Source organism: Trypanosoma conorhini (assembly GCF_003719485.1).
Source record: "Trypanosoma conorhini strain 025E chromosome Unknown Tco_14.4_contig_00371, whole genome shotgun sequence".
In the NCBI taxonomy this organism is placed as follows: Eukaryota; Euglenozoa; class Kinetoplastea; order Trypanosomatida; family Trypanosomatidae; genus Trypanosoma; species Trypanosoma conorhini.
This window is the reverse complement of record NW_021704461.1, coordinates 1-18,160: the sequence shown is the minus strand read 5'-3', so window position 1 is coordinate 18,160 and position 18,160 is coordinate 1. Positions and strand designations below refer to the sequence as shown.

Below are 18,160 nucleotides of genomic sequence, written 5' to 3'. Positions count from 1 at the left end.
CTTGTCGGTCGGCTACGGAATCCCCAAATAGAGACACTTTCAGTTTGCAGTGGCACGGCCGAATTGGTCCTTGAGAGCGAGTATTAATTTTTTTTTTGTGTGTGTGACTGTGTTTTCACTCCCCGCCCCTCTGCGAGTGCCCCCCTCCCGGGTTGGCATACGTGCGCCTCTGCGCGGCACACTCTCTGTCTTGCTTGCAACTGGGCCTATTTTTTTTTTTTCTTTTCACTTTTTTTTTTGTTTTGCTTTTGCTTTTGCTCCATCTCTTCTTCCTGCGCGGTGGGGAACATCCAAGAAGAAATACGCGCATTTGCGTAGAAAATGGTCGTGTTCGACTCGGCAAAGTTTTTGTCGGGGATGAGAGATGTAGATAAGGACTTGCGCGAGATGGCCTTGTTTGACCTGCAGCAGGCGCTGAGGGAGCCGGGGGGTCACCTGGGTGAGAGCGACGTCGAGCTTGTGGTGGACGCCGTGCTGCGCTGCTTCACCAAGGCCGAGCCAGAAAAGGAGGTACGCAACAATGCCATTCAGGTCGCACCACGGCTTTTCCTTGCTTGCGGCGAGCGCCAGCAAATCCGGTTATCCTCCTTTTTGTGCACCGCGGCCACCTCGCGTGGAACGGAGTTTTCTGACAGGGGATCGTTGGAAATATTAGAGAGCGCGATGCTTGCTCTTGGCCTCTGCTGCGAGGCGATGGCCGAGAAGGCGCAGCTGAGTGTGGAGGTCTGGCAACGTTTACTGCCCGCTGTCCAGCGCATCAATACCGCGCTTCTCGCCAGCCTGGGCGACAAAAGCGTGAAGGTCTGTAGGGACGGCATTTACGGCGCCCTGAATGCCCTCATCCCTCCCTTTGCGCGTACGTTCCCGTGCAAGGTGCGTGACGACATGGCAAAGGTGGCGTTGGGGGACTTTTCTGGCACTGGCTTTGCGTGTCGTCGCGCCGTTGCGTGTCTTTCGCTGCTCTCACCCTTTTTAAGCGAGGACGCATTCAACGATGTTCGTAAAACAGCACTTCGCGGGCTTCAGCAGGCTAAACCCAATGCCAGGTTGCTGTCGCACCTGCAATTGTACGACGCTTTGGTGAAACATTCCCCGCTGCGCATGATGACAGACGTCTGCGCGGTGACGCGTGCTCTTTTGAAGGAGCTGCGACGACGAACAGACGAGTACACGTCGGAGGACGACGATGTGTGTGACACCGTGATGCGTGTCATGAACTCCATGGTGTGTCAGTATCCAACTGAACTCGCCCTCTTGCACGCTGATGTTTTTGAATGTTGCACCGCGTTGCTGCGTTTTGACCCCAACTACTGCGCGGACGCAGACGACGGGGCAGAGGCGGAGGCGGAGGCGGAGGATGCATACGCGGATTATTACTTGGACCTGGAGGAGGTGGACATGTCATGGAAATTGCGCATGTGGGCCGCCAAGCTTCTTTCCTCCTTAATACAAGTCTCACCTAGTGCGGCGGTGCTGGTTCAGCGCCTGCGCAAAGCCGATTTCGCGGCGGTGAGCGACAGGGTGGAGGAGGTGCAGCTGGCCAATATCCACCTGGTAAACGCCATTGCGCAGCAACTGTGCGGCTGTGAGGCAACCCCCATACTGCTGGAGGTGGTGGAGCCTTTGCTGGAGTGCGTCACCGGGTCCTGTCAGAAGGTGCGTACAACGGCTATAAAGTCCCTGCAACTCCTGTTTGAGCTGTATGGAGCCACGCTCATCCAACGCGGCGAGGCGGTGTCTCGTGTCGTGGCTGACCTTGTCGCCAGCGACACGCATGACACGAATCCCCTTCATTCAGAGGTCATCGCTCTGTCGCAATACGTGATGGACGCCGCCTTGCTGGAGCCGAAGGAGGCCTCCGTGGCGATTAAGCTTTTTGATACCGTTTTTCACACTATTGTCAAAATTCGGTTTTACGGAGTTAGCGAACGCACGCTTCGCGTGATGGGGACAATGACGCGTGTTGCCCTCGCCGCGGATGCCTCCTGCACCAGGCGTTGCGTGAAGCTGTGCTTTTTCCTGCTTGAGACGAAGTTCACGGACGTGGAGGCATCCCGAGCCGCCACAGCGGCCATGGGGCAGTGCCTTTCCAGCCTTCTCGCGACTCTGCCGGAGGACGCCGTGCGTGACTCTTTGCGGCATTTGATTTTGCTTTCCGAGACAAACTGGAATGCGATGCAGGTGCTAGGCTATGTGCTTGGCAGTTCCAGCAAAATTTGCGTGTCAGCCGAACTTTTGGATCGGGTTGCGACGTCTCTCACAAAGTGCCCTCGCCCACAGCAACACGCGATCGTTGGTGTTGTGCGAGACGCTCTAAGAAACGGATCTGAACTCACAAGTGAGGCACTGCGCCTTGTGATGCAAATGGTGGAGTCGGATGCCTTTGCGTGCAGGGAGGTCGTGCTGATGGAGGCCGTTCTTGAAATGTTAACGGAGGTTTGCAGAACACACCCGCAGACGATTGATCAAATGTTGGACGTGATGCTTGCGCTTGTTTGGAGTGCCTTGGAAACGGCGTTGCCCTCCGCTGCTTCCTTGCCCGCCCGGATTGTGGCGAACGCGGCGGCCTTTTTCCATGTGATTTGTTTGGAGCTTCCACAACACCGCTCTGCCCTACTTGAGGCGGTATTGAAGCGGATCTTGACGTCCACCTCCCCTGAGATCCATAGCGAACTCTTGGGCGGCCTTGTCCTTGACGATGGAACGATGCTGGAGAAAATTTCCTCCTGCTGTGGCCAAAACGAGGACGTGACTTGTCTCTGTGTAGGGACAGCGGGTCGCTCCCGGTCGCTGCCCGATGCGTGGAAAGCGCGGCTGGTAGAAAATTTTGCCCGCGCAGCTTCAGAAGCGTCACGCCGTTTGGGGATGTTGTCGATCAGCCGGGCCGCTGCCAACCCACAAAATATTTCGCTCGTGACGCAAGTCGTTGGGTGTGCGGTGACGGAGGAGAAGGACCGATCGTTGTACTGGAGTCTACTCAGGGAGATGACGCGTGCGGCGGCCTCGCATGCGGCGTCCTCCTTCAGCGAACGTGTATTCTGTAAATCTATCATGGAACGTCTTCTGGAGAACGTCCTAGAGGAGGACGTGGAGACCACCGCCGCGGTCCTTGGAAGCTTCCTGACGTTTGCTTTGGTGGATCTCGTCGATATTACCCGCCGTTATTTGAATAGCGGCTCGGAGTTTGTGACGGCGGCGTGTATCTCCACCCAGCGCTACGTCTTTACCCACTGCAAAGGCGAAGAGCCCAATCCTGAGCTGGCAAGCGCCATAGAGGCGTCGCTCCAACACTTGAGACGCACCTCTGCGCTTCCTGTTCGGCTCTCTGCCTTACAACTTTTTGCCGGCGTGGCATCCTCCCAGCCCCAGCTTCTACTTACCCCAACCATGCGGGACATCGTCTACCCCAACTTGCTTGCTGAACTTGTTGAGGATGCGAGCCTCGTTTTGATTATCAACCTTGGTGGCTATACGCATCGAGAAGACAAAGGAATAGAAGTTCGCCGGCTGGCTTTTGAGAGTATTGCTATTCTGCTTCGGGCGACGGAGCGGCAGCGCAGTGGTAAAGTGTTGGAATTCCTTGGACATTTTGAGGAGCTTCTCCAATCTCTAGTTCACGCCTGCGGCCCGCAGGAGAAGGGTGAGGCGGATGTGGGATTGAATAATCAGGCCAAAACGCTTTTGGTGCAGCTTGTGAAAGCGTACCCCAGTTTACCCTGGAGTGACTCTCTGCTCACCTCCTTGCATGCCAAATTGAAGGCCGTGTTGGAAACACCCTGCAAGGGTACTGCGTCGGATGCTGAGAAGGCGCGAGTAAACATGAAGTATGCGTTAAGTTGCGTGATGCGTCTGACGGAGTTTGTGCCTTTTGCCTACCTGCCACAGTTTCAGCCGCTTCTTCTAATGGCGCAGAACTCATCTTTATTGGCGGAGTCAATGCGACTCGTGTTGTGAAGCGTCTCGCTCTCTCTGAGATTATTCTTATTCGTTGCTGTTCTCTCTCTTTGTTGTGTTCTTTTATTACTCTCTCGGCCTAGCCTCTCCTCTCACGGCATGTACGTGTATGTGCGTCTTGCCGCCTCCTTTTTACCGAGTTGTATAATGACTGTCATGAACTCACATGAATGCGAGCACAGATGCACGTACATATTGCATTCATTGAGCTTTTTTTTTCTTCCTTCTTTCATTTTTTTTTATTTGGTGTATTTGTGTGTGTGTGTGTGGCTTTTTTTTTTGCTGCGTGTGTGGCTTTTGGTGGCGGCCTGCACCTGCACTTGGCGAGGCTGAGGCGTGGTTGTAATGTTTTGTTTAGGTGTCTTGCTGCGATGCGTGGGAAAGGAAATTGCACTGCCCTCGTCCGCCGAGGTTGCCGTGCTGAGGAAGGTGCTCTGCCCGACGATTCAGCCATCGGAGCTGGCCTCCCTTGCCGCCGACACCGCGGCAGTGATGCGGCGACTGAATATTCCTCGGACAGTCAACATCCTTGAGCTCTTTGCACAGCACGGTGTGCGTCACGAGGATCTCATGCTGACAGGCCTCTGGAAAGTATTCAAGGCGGACTGGCCATTCCTCGCTGGAAGGGATGAAACGGGTGTGGTGCGGGAATTTGCTGCATGTACGGCGAAAACTTTCCGTCTAATGTGTAAAGAAGGGTTTGTGCATGACCCGCAGTTACTAGCCATCGCTTTTGGGAGATGTGTGGAATGTGCCCCCCACTTGCCGTTGCACGGCGTCGTGGACGCCTACGAGGGGGTTGAGCTCTTTGGTCGGCGCTACTTTAGTCTGGCAGAGGTGGCTTTGTACGCGGACGGGGCCGATGCGGATCCACAGGCACTTGACGCTGCCAGGGAGCCTCCCTCCGCTGCAGCCCTGTCCAGTCAACCCAACCTTGTGGATGTGCTCTGTGGTGAGTTGGAGTCGCGGTTGCGGCTGGCAATAGATGCGGGGTGTGAGCACGATTCCGCTGACGTTGTGCGGCTCCTGCACTCGCTGTCCGCTCTGGGGGTGATGGATGCCAGCACCCTTGCCTCCCTCCGAAGACTGATTGCGTCCATGAACATAACCACTGAACTGTTCCTGGACCTCCTGGCAGGCGTGCATGGAATTCATACGCGCGTCATGGATGTCTTGGAGCACGCGGGCGATGACGCCTGGTTGCTGTCCGAGCGTTCGGCTCTGGTGAAGGTGATAACGGAGAAGCTTCCGCCGCAGAGCCTGTTTGGTGGCCGTCGCCGCTGCGACCCACAGCTGGTCTTGCGGTTGCGACGGCTGTTTGAGATGTATCCCACCCTGGCAGAGGATGCCCCACGCCTGTGGGACGCCGTCCGCGTGGTCCGTGTGGCGCACAGGCATGCGACAAGCCATAAGGAGAAGAAGCACCGTCTCGGGGGCGCCTTGTTTAGGCCCGAGTACGCAGTGAAGGTGAAACGCATCATGCCGGATCGATCAGAGGCCGAGCGGTTTGTGCCACCGCAGTTTAAAACGTGGCGTGGGATTGGTGCCAGAAACGGTCGACATCAGGGATCTGCGACACCGCAAAAGATGGGCTTCGGCACGCGCCGCATATCGAGTAACTACATCAAGCAAAAGCGAAGAAAGTTTGCTCCTGCTGTCTGGTGAGCTCTTTGTTTGTTTTCCCTACGAAAAAAAGAAGAGGAAGGAAAGGGTGCAGCTGTGAGAGACGTCTCGATTCATTGCTGTGCCTGCGACTCCTGTCAAGTTGCTGTTGGGCTCTCCTTGCCGTTTTTCGGCTTGTGGCAGCTGTCGAGGCGGTGTCTCCTTCTTTCCTCACTCAGCCTTTTCCACAGACACGAGGAATACGGAGTCTACAATGGGCCCAAAGTCCGTCGAAACGGAGATGGACTTCAGCAAGCGCCTTTACGGGGATCGGAAGCACATTGCTGGTGGTGAAGAAGCGGGCGAGGCACGGAAAGTGGCGAGGCTGCTGCCGCTTTCGGTTGTCCCTAGGAGCGCGGCGTCCCGAGCCGTGCAGCCCAGAGAACTGCCGCCGCTGGCGCTGGGCCCATCCTGCCAAGTCTCGGTTTGGCCTTCGAAGCACAAACGTGCCGTGGGAGGATCCAAGACCCCGCTTGCGCTACAGCTGGAGGCATTTATTAGGAGAGAGCATCAGGTGTACCTTCGCGAGCACCCTGACTGCACCCATGCTGACACGCTTCACATTGTGCGAGAGGCATTTTCGGTGTTAATCGAACACTTTATGGAGTACAGAAGAGTACTTTCTTTCATTCGTGAGGAGTACGAGGCAACCATTGAGGAAGCCGCATGTGAGCTGCGACGCCTACGGGCGCGTAACCTAGAAAACGAGAGCGACCGTAGTTTCCACGTGATGGAGCTGATGCGCCAGCGCGAAGGATTTACCACTGTCATTAGCAATCAACAGGCGCAGTTGCAGGCCACGCAGGGGCTAATTCGCTCCCTGCGAGACCAGGTGGCGACGCTGGAAAAATCCAACAGCGATTTGTCCGCCGAGGTGAGAAGCACAAAGAAGAAGTTTGATGAGATCATGGTGACGTCGAGGCTGTTAAAGGACGCCATGATTGAAGAGACGGCTCGCAACTCCCACTTTGTAAAACTGCACAGGTCGGACGAACGAGAGTTGGGTCGGTTGAATGCCCAGGTCAACCTGATGAAGGAGAAACTTAGCGAGGCGGATAAGCGCTTCAATGCGCTTGTGCGGCAGATGATGTTTGGTGGCTCTGGACCAACCAAGTTCAAGAATCCAGTTGAATCCACTGCTAGCGAGCACGCATTCTCATCCAGCAGTTTGGTGGATTCAGAGACGAAGGAAACGGAGCAGTCTGTTGACGCGCTCCAGCGTCGGATTGACGACTTGCTTCTTGCGTGTGAGCAGCTAAGGCGTGAGAAAGCCGAGGCGAAAAGGCCTTCCAGGGCGCGGAGACGTAGACATCTCAAGGAAGAGGCGGCTCCTGCTCCTCCGGTGAAGCCGGGGTTGGCTGCGGCCGCCTCAGTGGAGTCTACCAGCAAACTTATTCAGTCGTGGTTGCGGGAGGAGAACCTCACGGAGCGGGAAATTGACGACTTGGACTTTCTGCTTCCCCCAGGGAAATGCGAGGAGGATCCACTTTCCTTCTTGAAAGTGTGTCACCCTGTGCGTAACCTGCGCATGTCGCGAGAGGTTGTGGTAAGTACGCTTCGTGAGTTTTGGTCGTCGCGTCAGATGCAATCTTATGTGCCGCTGAAGACGTACTTTATGGACTGGCTGCGCAAAAAAGTAGGACCAGGGAAGGCCGCAGAGGAAATTGGACTGAATCTTCTCTCGGTGTGCCAAAGGAACCCGGATGATCCCGAGTGCCGCGCGATGTTGTTGGTGCTGCGTTCATTTCTGCCAGAGGATGTGGTGTTGTCGTGGCAAAAGGACATAAGATTGCTGGAGGATGCGTGTAACGACTCCTCGCGCGCCGCGGATGGAGCCATTCAAACTGCGTTTGTTGAAAACGCGTTAAGGGTTGTCATGCCGGAGAAGAGTTACGTGCACATGCTGGAGCTTCGCTTGTACCTCCGGCGTCTCAGCGAGGGATCGGAGCAGGTGCCTATTGACGTCCTTTTTAACGAGAGTGGTCATTTTGCGTACATGCTGAAGAAGCAATTTCTCTATGAGGTCGAAGAGTTTACGCTGCAAGCCGTCGAGGCTATTCGACTGCTGTCTGAGGACTCCACTACTGTACGCGTGAACGATGTCACGGAGACCATCAGCAAGTTGGACGGGGGTATTCCTAAAGGGACGCTGCACCGACTCGTGGCGGAGGCGACGCAACTGACGGCTATGGACGTTGCGACGGCGGATGCAAACCTCCGAGTAAAGCTGCAAACAGTGCTCCATCGCTTCCGCAGCGCGGTGCTGCTTCGGAGAGCAACGCCTCCTCTGAGCGGCAACCCGGCGCTTGATGAGGGGGGAGACGGCAGTGGCGACGAAGAGGATGGTGATGCAGATGCCGATGCAGGGGACTCCGGTAAAAGTGACGCTGAGGAGGGTGGTGATGAGGAAGGTGCGGATGCGACGCGTGATTTGCGTCCAGGTCGCAGTCCTCATCAAAACTCGCCAGAGTTGGGGGAGTCGCAGTTGAGTTGATTGACCCTATTTCTCCCACTTGCCCACACCATCTTTTTATTGTTGTTCTTGTCGTTGCTGTTTTTCCTCGCTTGTCTTTGTACCTCTATGTTGTTTGTATTGGTCCTGTTCACGTCTTCCTTCCTCTCTGGCTGCGCCTGGACGACGAAGGAAACGTGGAGTGGGTACATGTGAACTCGTACTCCTTCTGTGCGAAGGAGTGAACTTTGTATTGGGTTTGTTTTTGTTTTTGTTGTGTTTTGTACTTCTCAGTATCCGTTGTTTTTTTTTTGTTGTGTGTGTGTTTGCCTGCTGGTTCTGGGCAAGGAGTGTGCCTGTGCTCGGTTTCTCCTCCTTGCCCCTTCCTTCTTCACATACTTCAATTCACTCTTTTTTTTTTAGAGTCTGTATTTGTGTATGAAGTCAATTTTGGTGCTATCAGGCTGATATTTCTCCCTTCACCAGTTATTCCCCTCTGTTACGGCTCCTTCCTCCCCCTCACTCACTTTATCGCCCGCGGTGCGCCTCTCTCTGCGCCCGGCGGCAGGGGGGTGTCCGTTATTATCCACAATCTCTGCCCCAGTTGCGCGGAGGAGCCGCGTTTGTTGGACGCTTTCCTTCATTCCTTTGCCTCTCGCCTATTTTTTTTTGTTTGGTTTTGTTGCAGGTAAATTTTTACATGCCTTCCCGTGGTGGCTTAATGATGGCAAGCGTGATCATCCAGTTTCTCGCTTTCCTGCTCTGCACCGGCGCATGTGCCGCGTCGCCTGCCGCCGTAGTGGATGCCGTGGACGCGCTACGGCCACTTCCGCTGCGCACCGGCCCGGTCACTGCCTCCGCCACGGCCACGGCCACGCCCAGCGCCAGTGTTACCGCCGACCACCACCGCACCACTGTCCCTCTCTCCAGCTCCGTGACGCCCAGCGCGACGCTGGCACCGCCCCCGCCCGAGCGCACCGTCACCGCGAGCGGGCACCACACCGTCACGCCTGCCGTCACGCCTTCGCTGTCGCCGCAGGCGTGGGTTGACGTCTACTTCGAGGTGGAGAACGTTTCCCTCACACCGGTGAGGCTCGTGGCCCTGCTGCGCCGCGTGGTCTGGAGCGGCACAAGCGTGGAGATGGTCGCCGGCGGCGTCTTTGCCGACACTTGGGACCAGGTTTTCTTCGAGTCTGCGCGTCGCGCCGGAGAGGCGGTGGCGGCCGCCAATGAAGGCGAGGTGCCCGGCGTGCGAAGCGCCTCCTACGCGGCCCCCGCCGCCCCGACCCACAAGAGCAGCGACACCACCGTCGTGGTTGTGGTTGTGGTGGTTGTGATTGTGGTCCTCGCCCTGGCGGCGGCGGGGGTGCTGTTTTGCCGCAGCTACTACCGTGGCAAGGACTGGCGCTCGGGCCGCTACGACGAGGACTTTGCGATGAACTCCGCGACGACGCCGGTGAACCTGAACGAGTTGCTTTTAACGAACCTTGGCGGCGACGGCAGGAGGAGTCAGGATCACAAATCGGTGGCCTCGTAGAATGCAGGAAACACCAGCGAAGATAGTTAGTAGCTATTGTTTTCTTTTTCCTCCCTTCCTCTCCGTTTCTATCGGCATTTCTTGCTTTCCTTCAGGATGGCCTTGTTGTTGTTGTATTTTTCCTTGTCTTTTACCTTTTTGTTGCCGCTGACATTTTTTACTTGTTTTTGTTTCGCACAGGCAGTGAGCGAGAGGAGGAGCGGTTGGAAAAGAGATTTCACCGCCGCCAGCAAAACGGGCAGAAGACACGGGGCAGCAACATCAAAACTGGAAAAAGAAGGAAAGAAAAGAAAAACGCATTAGACAACAGGTGCCTTGTGAACGTAAAACCTCGTCTTGTCGTTGGGGTTTTCTCTGCACGTTTTTGTTGTCGTTTTTTTTGTTTTTGCCTTTCACTAAGCTCGCCAAGGGCCGTGACATCTTTGCACGCTCCTTTTTGTTTGTTTGCTTCTTTCCTCCCTGGGTCTTCTCTTCCCTGGACTTGACGCTGCCCCGTTGCTTCTCCCCGCCACTCTTCTTTGCGCTCGGGAGTGGGCAATGATGCGCCGTTCCTCCTCAAGGGGGTTTTGTCGGCGCTTCCTGCGTTCTTCCTCCACCACACCAAATTTTTCACTTTTCATTACTGTCGTTTTTTTTGTTACTGCACTGTTTTGTTTTTCTTTAACGTGTTGGGGGGGGGGTCGGTGGCGTCATGTTTCACCACCTACCCACACTCGCACGCAAACACACACACACACACACACGTCTGTGGCCCTCTAAACTTCGCGAGGCACGTCGGAGGTTGTCGTTCGCGGCGGGGTGTCTGGGGGTTGTAGGAGATGAGACGCGGTGTGGTGGCCCGCTGCGCCGCCGTCCCGGCAGCTGCCCTGTGCGCCCTTACGGGAAAGCGGGTGACGGACTGGGAGGCGCACCGCCGCACCGTGGAGATGCGGCTGTTTGAGCTGCTGAGGGCCCGGCTGGCCTCGCCCACGGAGCCGCTGCCGGCGAACCACGTCTACGCCACCATAGCGAATCCGTGTCGCCTCATTGACGAGTTCAACTTTGCCAAAACGACGCGCCGGCTGGATCGACTGCGGGTTTCCCTCGGATTTCTGCGGCGGCACAATGTGCTTCTCCATAGCCTGCTCTTCCACGTGAAGGAGACAAAAACGTGGAACACCACGGCGGGCTTTGGACGATTGGCTCTGTTCGGGGAAAGTCTGCTTCGGCACGAGGTCCGCGCGCGTACGCTGCGGCTGCTTCCCGCCATAGACTCCGTGATGTTCGCCACACTAACCGCCTCGATGGTGAACGAAGAGGCGATATGCACCCTTTTTGATCGCTTGGGGATGAAGTCGCTGGTTGGTGCTAAGCCGGAGGGCAGGGACCGCGACTGGTCCTTGACAAGGGAGCAGCGTAGCCGCATGTTTTGCGCCGTCGTAGGGGAAATGAGCTGGTTCGCGGCGCGAACAAAGGCCACAGATCGAACACATAACAATGCGCTTTTCCCGCCGTCCGATGCACTTATTCTTCATGTGTTGTGCTGCCACCTACTCGAGAGTCTGCCGGCGGAGCTTATTTACGGCGTTGTGGAACCCCGTGTGCGTCGCCTCAAGGAGGTCTGGCTCAATGAGCCCATGTCGCTCCCCTCACAGCTGCATTTAAAGCCCAGAACGATTGGCGCGCTTTCGCTGGCCCTGGAGAAGAAACCTATTTGCGCCGAAGAACGCCTTCGCAAGGCGGCAGCACAGGATGCCAACGTATGTCGTCCCTCCCTCTCCCCCGAGCGTGTTGTTGGTGGCTTTCAATCCACAATGCGGCCTCGTTGGAACTATAAGCGCTTCGATGAGCGACGATATCAACTATTGAGCGACGACAAGAGGAGTTGTTTGCCTCTGTTTTCTTTGCCAACGCCCAGGGATTCTGCCGCCCCTGCGGCTGTAACGATGACAGACGAAAGACGTAGGGAGTTAGTTGCTGCGGCGTTGGAGTGGGAGATGCGTGGCACGGCAAAGGACACGGTGTGAGGGCTGCACGCTGCATCTGCCGCCGCCGCAACGAAAAGCAGGAGGTTAATGCTTGACTTCAGTATTCGCTTCGGCCTCAGAGGGAGAATAATACACGCGCATATGTGCATGTACACATATATTACGTTTCCTTTTTCTTTCGCTGACGCTATTCGTCTACCTATTCTTTGGTTTAATTTTGTATTTATTCTTTACCGATGCTGTTGCGCCTTACGAAGCTTTTTTTTTTGCATTTCTATTCCTTTTTTTTCTTCTGTGCGCGTGTTTGTTTCGTTTTCATTTTGGGTGGGTGGGGTTTTATTTGTGTTGCTTTAGATGATGCTGGAAGCTGGGGCCTCACCAGTGCGACCCGTGTCTCCAGTCAGCTCGACCTCCACGGAGGAGGTCACGGCGGGGCACGACATCTCCACAATCAACCGCACTTTGGACGTTTCTTCCATCCAGGATGACTGCCACTTGATGGAATGTGGCTCCAAGCACTGGATCCGCGTGACCCAGTTGGACCCAACCACGACAAGTAAATCTCTCGAGTACATGTTTTATCCGTATGGGGGCGATGAAGCCTTCGTCTTGTGGGACAATGGGGTTGTGGGCTACGTCGGGTTTGAGAATAAGTACATGGCCGACCTTGGAGTGGAGAAGATGGATGCCTTTATCCCGTGTCGCCAGACGCACGCCCTGCGCGTTACCCGTGTGTCACTGGAGGAGGTCTTGCTCGCCAAGAATGCGGTGTGTTTTCCATGTCAAAAGGGGCTCACGCCGCTGCTCTACTCCGACTGTCCCGTGCATTTTATTGCCAAGTACATTGAGTTGCACCGACAGCCGTGCTACTGCGCTGCGGAGTTGGTGGAGGAAGTCACGCGAGCCACTCGGACTGTTTTCGCACGTATTTTGGGTGCATTGACAGAGTTAAAGCCAATTTGGATTTCCCTAGAGGAGTTTCGCGACACCCTCGCAAGACAGCTTTTGTGCACTATTGCGAAGGAGGGCTCCGCGGACGTCGGGGCAAATTGTGGCGCCCTACTGGGCGAGTTGCATGTTATGGGGCTACTGACAGGGGACCCGTTCCTCTTGGCCTCGGGCCTTCTCCAGCGTGGCGTGCGGTGCAGCACCAAGGTTGACAACGTCTGCGGCATCGCTCACGCCTGTGCTTCCATGCCGTTTTCCATCTCCAGGGCATCCTTCTGGGCCCTCGTGGGGCAGATGTCACTGGAGGTAGACGAGCACCTCCGCACCGTCCTTCGTGGTCACCTGCGGCAGTTTAAGCAGAGAATGGAGTTGTTTTCTCCGATTACGTCCGCTGCCCCAAAAACTACCTGGTCGCTCACCAAGGAGCATAATAACAGTTCCAATGATGCGTCACGTCTCTTGTCCGAGTCGAAGTCGCGCACGTTGTACATATCCCATCTCCCTCCGCTGCTCCCTCAGCAGACCCTCATGGAGTTGCTGTCGGCGTGCGGTGTGGTGAACAAGGTCCGCATATGCCGCGGTAGCGGGTATACGACCCTTTTTGCCTTTGTTGAGATGGCAACTGCAGAGGAGGCCCGTGCCGCCATGCGCCTTAACCGGACGAGTCTCCTTGGCTGCAACATTCGTGTGCAGATTGCACGCAACCCGATTCAAGATACCCAGGCAGAGGACGGCGTCATCGATGCCGACGGCGCCTCGAAGCGCGACTGCCTTTTCAGCCAGCACGGAGGTTCCCTGGCTATTGCCGTAGAGGCCGGTGGGAAATGTGCTAGTGCTTGAGAAGTCTTGTATCCATAGAGAAGGCGCTGGGGAAAAAACTTCCGACGTCTCCCCAGCCGTTTTATAGAACAAATAAAGAAAAGACACGTGTTTGCTTTCAATTTCTCTTCCCTGTCAATTTTCTTTTTGTTCCTTTTTTTTTCTTTTGTTTTGTTTCCACTGGCTGCTATTGTTTGTATAGTATGCTTCTTTTGTTGTCGGTTGCTCTTCCGCACTCCCGCGGTGTTTGCGTGAAGTACGACCGAACCGAAGGTACAGAATTGGGTCCCGCGCCTCTTGTTTATCGTTTTTACATAGAACACTTTTCATCATTCATATTAGCATCCATACCTGTTGTTGTTGTTGTTTTTTTTCTTGTATTTTCTTTTCTTTTTTGTATGTGTGTGTGTGTGCGTCTCTTGTTTTTCGTTTTATTTTACTTCCGTCTGTGGGTCTTTCCTCGTTGTTGGGGAGGAGGACGGGGAAACGCAGTCACGCTTTTGTACGGCGCGCGTGGCGGACGCGTGCTTGGACCCCACACGCGCGCGCGAGGAATAATGAAAGATGGCGGAAGATGCAATAAAGACAGACGCAGATAAACAACTGCAGGGCCGCGTCCGCGGCGCCGGCTTCGGCCGTCCCTAGTGCTTACATCACTCACTCAATCACCCACCCACCCACCCCCGCTACAGTGCATGCAAGTCCAGAGGAAAGAAGAAGAAGATTGGGGCGCAGGAAAACTAGGCGGTGCAGAACTCAAAAAAAAAAAAAATAGGCGGCTCCACCTGCACCTCCTTCCTCCACCCACTTAACTACCCGAAGCAAAAAGAGAAAAAAAAAAGGGAGAGAAAAAGAGAAAGAGAGAGCGAGTTTATCTTGTTGGGTTTAGGTGACTTTCCCTATTTACCTATTTAAAGTCTTGCGAAGACGGGTAGTCGGTGTGGCCAGAAGGCCTATTGCCATTCCTGTACGTTGATGACTTTTTTTTTTTGGGGGGGGGGGGGAAGAGCCCATTTCATCCCACGCCTTTTTTTTTCTTTTTGCTTTTTGTTCTTCTGTTGTTTGAATAGTTGCACTGGGCGGGGACACACACACACCCACACACACACAGAGAGCGGCAGGATGCTCAGGGTCCCGGCACGGTGGGCGTGTGCCTCGTCCCCGGCGGCGCTCGTGCAACTGAATGATGGTCCTGTGGCCCTCTGCTGCATCGCTGCCGTCCACCCCGAGGCCGCATCGTGGGAATTCGACTGCAGAGTCACGATTTCACCTCAACAGGCCGCTGGGCTCACAGCACAGGATTTTTCCAGTGTGGAGACGCACAGTATTTGTTTCCTGCACGATGCGGCTTCCGGAAGAAGACGCTTCGTGGAGGCCCCACTCGGTGGCACAGGAGCGATGGACGTGCTTCGCATCCAAACACCACTGAACACGTACGTTGCAAAGAATATTCTGTTGGAAGGGCCGCGTGTAAGTCTTCGCGGATTGCTGGATCGTCTCTTTGCTAGTATGGTTGGCCGCTATGTAGTGATTGGCTGCGATATTGAGACAGAGATGGGACGATATCGTGTAAAGTCTGTGGAGCTTCAAGGCGGGTACCGGGGGTTGGCCTTGGTGTGTGGAACGGCACGGGTAAAACTTAACCACAAACCAGTCGATGCTCGTGACAAACTTACTCCTCTTATAGGCTTGGAGGAGCAGGCGCGGGAGTTGGGTGCCGTGTTTCAAGCCATGAAGCAACGTCCTGGCAGTTGGATTGGCGTGTGCCTACATGCTCCTGCAGGTTGTGGGGCCTTGGCGCTGCTGCGACAATGTGCCGCGGCGAGTCACGCGGTACTTGTGCATTGGTCCCCCACAGGGATTTGGCATCGAAAGGAGGAGTTGCTGGGGGCGAGGCTAGTAGTACTCTGCATTCCTTCCATGGATTCGATATTTACCTCCGCCGAGGATGCCTTGACAAAGCTAACAGCACGGGCGCTCCTGCGTGAGATTGAACAGCTGACATCTGCACGCAATGGGGTGGGAATGGCAGTTGTGTTGGTGGGCATTACTTCTAGCGGGGCCTCCGAGGCGGCGGGGTCTCTTTTTACGGTAAAAGTATCCGTGGATTTGCCGGATGTCTACACACGGGCCGCCCTGTTGGCACACGTGCGCGGCGGTGCGGGGGCGGATTACATGAACGAGGCGCACACACTTGTGGGTTTCTCCAGCGCAGCTGTGCTCGAGGTTGCTGAGGGCCCTCCTCGGCCATTCAAACCCCGTATGAAGGCGCTGCATTGGTCAGAGATTGGTGGCCTGACTGATGTGAAGGATCGACTGCGCCGTGCGTTGATACTCCCCCGGCTGCAGCCGGAGCTGTTTGCGCGCTTTGGCGTTTCGCCTCCCCGTGGAATTCTTTTGTATGGTCCACCGGGTTGTGCCAAGACAAGTCTGGTGAAGGCGCTGTGCTCGGAGGGCTACTTTTCTTTTATTTACCTGGACTCCGCCACGCTTATTAGTGCGTACGTTGGAGAGTCGGAACGGCAACTGCGGGAGGTATTCCGAAAGGCGGCTCGGCAAACGCCGTGCATCGTCTTCTTTGACGAGGTGGAGGTGTTAGGTGGAAAACGGGACACCGGCTCCCGCGACAACGACCAAACACGGCTGCTCTCAACGCTACTCACCGAGATGGATGGGTTTGCCTCTTCAAGCGGCGTCTGCTTTGTCGGGGCCACCAACACCCCGCACCTGATTGACAGTGCCCTGCTTCGGCCGGGTCGGTTTGACTACTTGGTGTACGTCCCACTTCCACCGCGGGACGACCGAAGGGAGATCCTTGCCCTCTCCCTTGCCGGCACCTCCGCTGACGTTGATGCTCTCGCCGATGCCACCGATGGGTTCAGCGGCGCCGACCTCTCATCCCTGTCGTCGGAGGTCCTGCTGGAATTGCTGGAGGGGCAGAGTGAGAGCAGGAAGGAAGACGGTAGCCACAGTGGTGTGGCCCCCGATCTCAGCTGCCTGCATGATGCCAAGGCACTCACCGACCTTCTTCTTGGAAGAATAAAGACGTTTCATAAAACTGCGTACGACGTGGCCGCACTTGAAGCGTTTCACAGGGACTGCGCTTCTTTCGCAAGCGCGCGCTAGCGCTGCGGGAGTGGCGCGGGCGTGAGACCTTTTATCTGTGTCTGCGGTTTCTGTGAGCGAACGTTTCTTTTTTTTTTTTTCTTTTCTTTCTATTACTATTTCCCTCTGTTCCATGGCTTTGGTTGTATCCTTGTTGTGGCTTTTAATGAGAGCTAAACTTTTGTTGTTCTCCCTCCCTGCGTTTTTACGGTTCCATTGTTGTCGTTGCTAATGCACTGCTCTTTCGCCTTGGGCTCATTATAAGTAATTATTTGTGTGTGTGTGTGCGCGCGCGTGTTTCTTGGTATTGCGTGCGTTCGTTCATTTGGCTGCAGCAGGTTTTAGATGGATGTGACAAGTCAAGTCTACTTTGCTTCTGCTGCCAACAAGTGCGGCGCCGCCGCAGATGTGCCCCACCTGCTCATTTGTCGCACCGCGCAGGCCGCATTGGGCGGGCACGCGGTGCAGCGTGCCTGCTCCGAGATGCTCCACTGGGACGAGTACCGGGAAGCGTTTGGGGTGCAGGACGGAACGGGGAAGATGATGGACGCCTTCTTCACCAGGACCGCGGCGCCGTTTGCAGGATACACGTTTAAGCCAGGCAAGTACAATGTGACGGCAAAAGCGTACTCCGTGGCCCTGAACCCCGCCTTCTGCGGACTTCCGCTTCAGAGATTCTGCTCAGAGATGGAGCACTGGGATGCGTATCGGGAAGCAAACGGCGCCCAGGGCGGTGACAAGTCGATGAGAGAGTTGTTTTACCCCAATATATTTGCCGGCAACGAGATGTTTGTCTTGGATGCGAGCTCGAAATTGCTTGCGTTGAAAATAATGAGCATAGTAAACTCACGGGAGTCTTATGGCAAGGCTACACAGATGCTGTGTGCGGAAATGATCCACTGGGATGATTTCCAACGAGACAACGGCGTTCTTCCCAATCCAGCGATGGAGGTCGTTTTCGGAAAGCATTGAGGAAAAGGTACGAATCCCCACCCCCCCCCCAACGCACACACACACACACACAGAAACCTTCCCGTGTGGTTGGATTGCGCAGTTCCGTTTGTTCGTCGATTCTCACTTGAAGATATTTGCTTGTTTTCTCCCTTCTGCTTTGCAATGGGGTCTCGTTTCGTTTTTCCGTTATCCCCTGTCCTTCTTTGCAACAAGGTATTGTTAGCTCGGTTTTAGGTAGTGCCTGATGAATCCAGCATATGGAGGAGGTGGTTTTGGCCAAGCGCCCAAGAGTGCTGCTGGCGGGTTCGGTCAACAAACTCTCGCCTTTGGACAAGCAGCTCAGGGAACTGCTGGCGCATATGGTCAAGCTTCAACTGGTGGATTTGGCCAGCAAGCGGGGGGATTTGGGCAGACAGCGGGTCGTGGAACCGTAACTGGTTTCGGTCAGCCCACTGCCACTGGGACCGGCTTTGGCCAGCCTGCTGCAACGGGATTCGGTCAAACCGGTGCCACTGGTGGCTTTGGACAGCCGGGTGCCACGGGGGCTTTCGGTCAGCAAGCTGGCGGCTTTGGCCAGGCGATGCAAGGAACTGCAGGTGGATTTGGGCAACCGGCCGCAGGAGCAGCAGGGTTTGGTCAACCAACTAGCGGATTCGGTCAGCAGCCAGGCGGCTTTGGCCAGGCGGCTCAGGGAACTGCTGGCGCATTTGGTCAATCAGCTGCAGGACGAGGCACCGCGGGTGGATTTGGGCAACCGGCCGC

At 55.5% G+C, this 18,160-nt stretch overlaps 9 protein-coding genes across 9 annotated transcripts, besides 13 other annotated features; all 9 read left to right on the top strand.

The window, feature by feature from the left end:
- Nucleotides 1-209: 209 nt before the first annotated feature.
- Nucleotides 210-259: a sequence feature (A-rich).
- Nucleotides 260-321: 62 nt separating this feature from the next.
- Nucleotides 322-3,954, top strand: Tco025E_05930 (uncharacterized protein; the record flags this gene model as incomplete). Its single annotated transcript, XM_029372820.1, has 1 exon — nt 322-3,954. The coding sequence occupies one exon, from the start codon at nt 322-324 to the stop codon at nt 3,952-3,954; it is 3,633 nt and encodes a 1,210-aa protein (XP_029227063.1).
- A 246-nt stretch (nt 3,955-4,200) lies between these two features.
- Nucleotides 4,201-4,247: a microsatellite.
- A 52-nt stretch (nt 4,248-4,299) lies between these two features.
- Nucleotides 4,300-5,619, top strand: Tco025E_05929 (putative NUDIX hydrolase; the record flags this gene model as incomplete). Its single annotated transcript, XM_029372819.1, has 1 exon — nt 4,300-5,619. The coding sequence occupies one exon, from the start codon at nt 4,300-4,302 to the stop codon at nt 5,617-5,619; it is 1,320 nt and encodes a 439-aa protein (XP_029227062.1).
- Nucleotides 5,620-5,830: 211 nt separating this feature from the next.
- Nucleotides 5,831-8,110, top strand: Tco025E_05928 (uncharacterized protein; the record flags this gene model as incomplete). The annotated part of the gene is made up of 1 exon (XM_029372818.1): nt 5,831-8,110. One exon carries the CDS (start codon nt 5,831-5,833, stop codon nt 8,108-8,110), a length of 2,280 nt encoding a protein of 759 aa, XP_029227061.1.
- Nucleotides 8,111-8,143: 33 nt separating this feature from the next.
- Nucleotides 8,144-8,175: a microsatellite.
- A 140-nt stretch (nt 8,176-8,315) lies between these two features.
- Nucleotides 8,316-8,396: a sequence feature (A-rich).
- A 393-nt stretch (nt 8,397-8,789) lies between these two features.
- Nucleotides 8,790-9,605, top strand: Tco025E_05927 (uncharacterized protein; the record flags this gene model as incomplete). The annotated part of the gene is made up of 1 exon (XM_029372817.1): nt 8,790-9,605. One exon carries the CDS (start codon nt 8,790-8,792, stop codon nt 9,603-9,605), a length of 816 nt encoding a protein of 271 aa, XP_029227060.1.
- Nucleotides 9,606-10,302: 697 nt separating this feature from the next.
- Nucleotides 10,303-10,348: a microsatellite.
- Nucleotides 10,349-10,423: 75 nt separating this feature from the next.
- Tco025E_05926 (RNA editing complex protein MP44) lies at nt 10,424-11,611 on the top strand (the record flags this gene model as incomplete). Its single annotated transcript, XM_029372816.1, has 1 exon — nt 10,424-11,611. One exon carries the CDS (start codon nt 10,424-10,426, stop codon nt 11,609-11,611), a length of 1,188 nt encoding a protein of 395 aa, XP_029227059.1.
- Nucleotides 11,612-11,832: 221 nt separating this feature from the next.
- Nucleotides 11,833-11,864: a sequence feature (GA-rich).
- Nucleotides 11,865-11,929: 65 nt separating this feature from the next.
- Tco025E_05925 (putative RNA-binding protein) lies at nt 11,930-13,360 on the top strand (the record flags this gene model as incomplete). The annotated part of the gene is made up of 1 exon (XM_029372815.1): nt 11,930-13,360. One exon carries the CDS (start codon nt 11,930-11,932, stop codon nt 13,358-13,360), a length of 1,431 nt encoding a protein of 476 aa, XP_029227058.1.
- A 118-nt stretch (nt 13,361-13,478) lies between these two features.
- Nucleotides 13,479-13,516: a sequence feature (A-rich).
- Nucleotides 13,517-13,691: 175 nt separating this feature from the next.
- Nucleotides 13,692-13,777: a sequence feature (A-rich).
- Nucleotides 13,778-13,993: 216 nt separating this feature from the next.
- Nucleotides 13,994-14,022: a sequence feature (G-rich).
- A 142-nt stretch (nt 14,023-14,164) lies between these two features.
- Nucleotides 14,165-14,209: a microsatellite.
- A 215-nt stretch (nt 14,210-14,424) lies between these two features.
- Nucleotides 14,425-14,449: a microsatellite.
- A 12-nt stretch (nt 14,450-14,461) lies between these two features.
- On the top strand, nt 14,462-16,465 carry Tco025E_05924 (putative Transitional endoplasmic reticulum ATPase; the record flags this gene model as incomplete). Its single annotated transcript, XM_029372814.1, has 1 exon — nt 14,462-16,465. The coding sequence occupies one exon, from the start codon at nt 14,462-14,464 to the stop codon at nt 16,463-16,465; it is 2,004 nt and encodes a 667-aa protein (XP_029227057.1).
- Nucleotides 16,466-16,528: 63 nt separating this feature from the next.
- Nucleotides 16,529-16,567: a sequence feature (A-rich).
- Nucleotides 16,568-16,789: 222 nt separating this feature from the next.
- Nucleotides 16,790-17,416, top strand: Tco025E_05923 (uncharacterized protein; the record flags this gene model as incomplete). The annotated part of the gene is made up of 1 exon (XM_029372813.1): nt 16,790-17,416. One exon carries the CDS (start codon nt 16,790-16,792, stop codon nt 17,414-17,416), a length of 627 nt encoding a protein of 208 aa, XP_029227056.1.
- A 31-nt stretch (nt 17,417-17,447) lies between these two features.
- Nucleotides 17,448-17,468: a microsatellite.
- A 174-nt stretch (nt 17,469-17,642) lies between these two features.
- Tco025E_05922 (ARF GAP-like zinc finger-containing protein) lies at nt 17,643-18,158 on the top strand (the record flags this gene model as incomplete). The annotated part of the gene is made up of 1 exon (XM_029372812.1): nt 17,643-18,158. A coding segment is annotated over one exon (516 nt), but the record flags the coding sequence as incomplete, so codon positions are not given.
- Between the last annotated feature and the right edge of the window lie 2 nt (nt 18,159-18,160).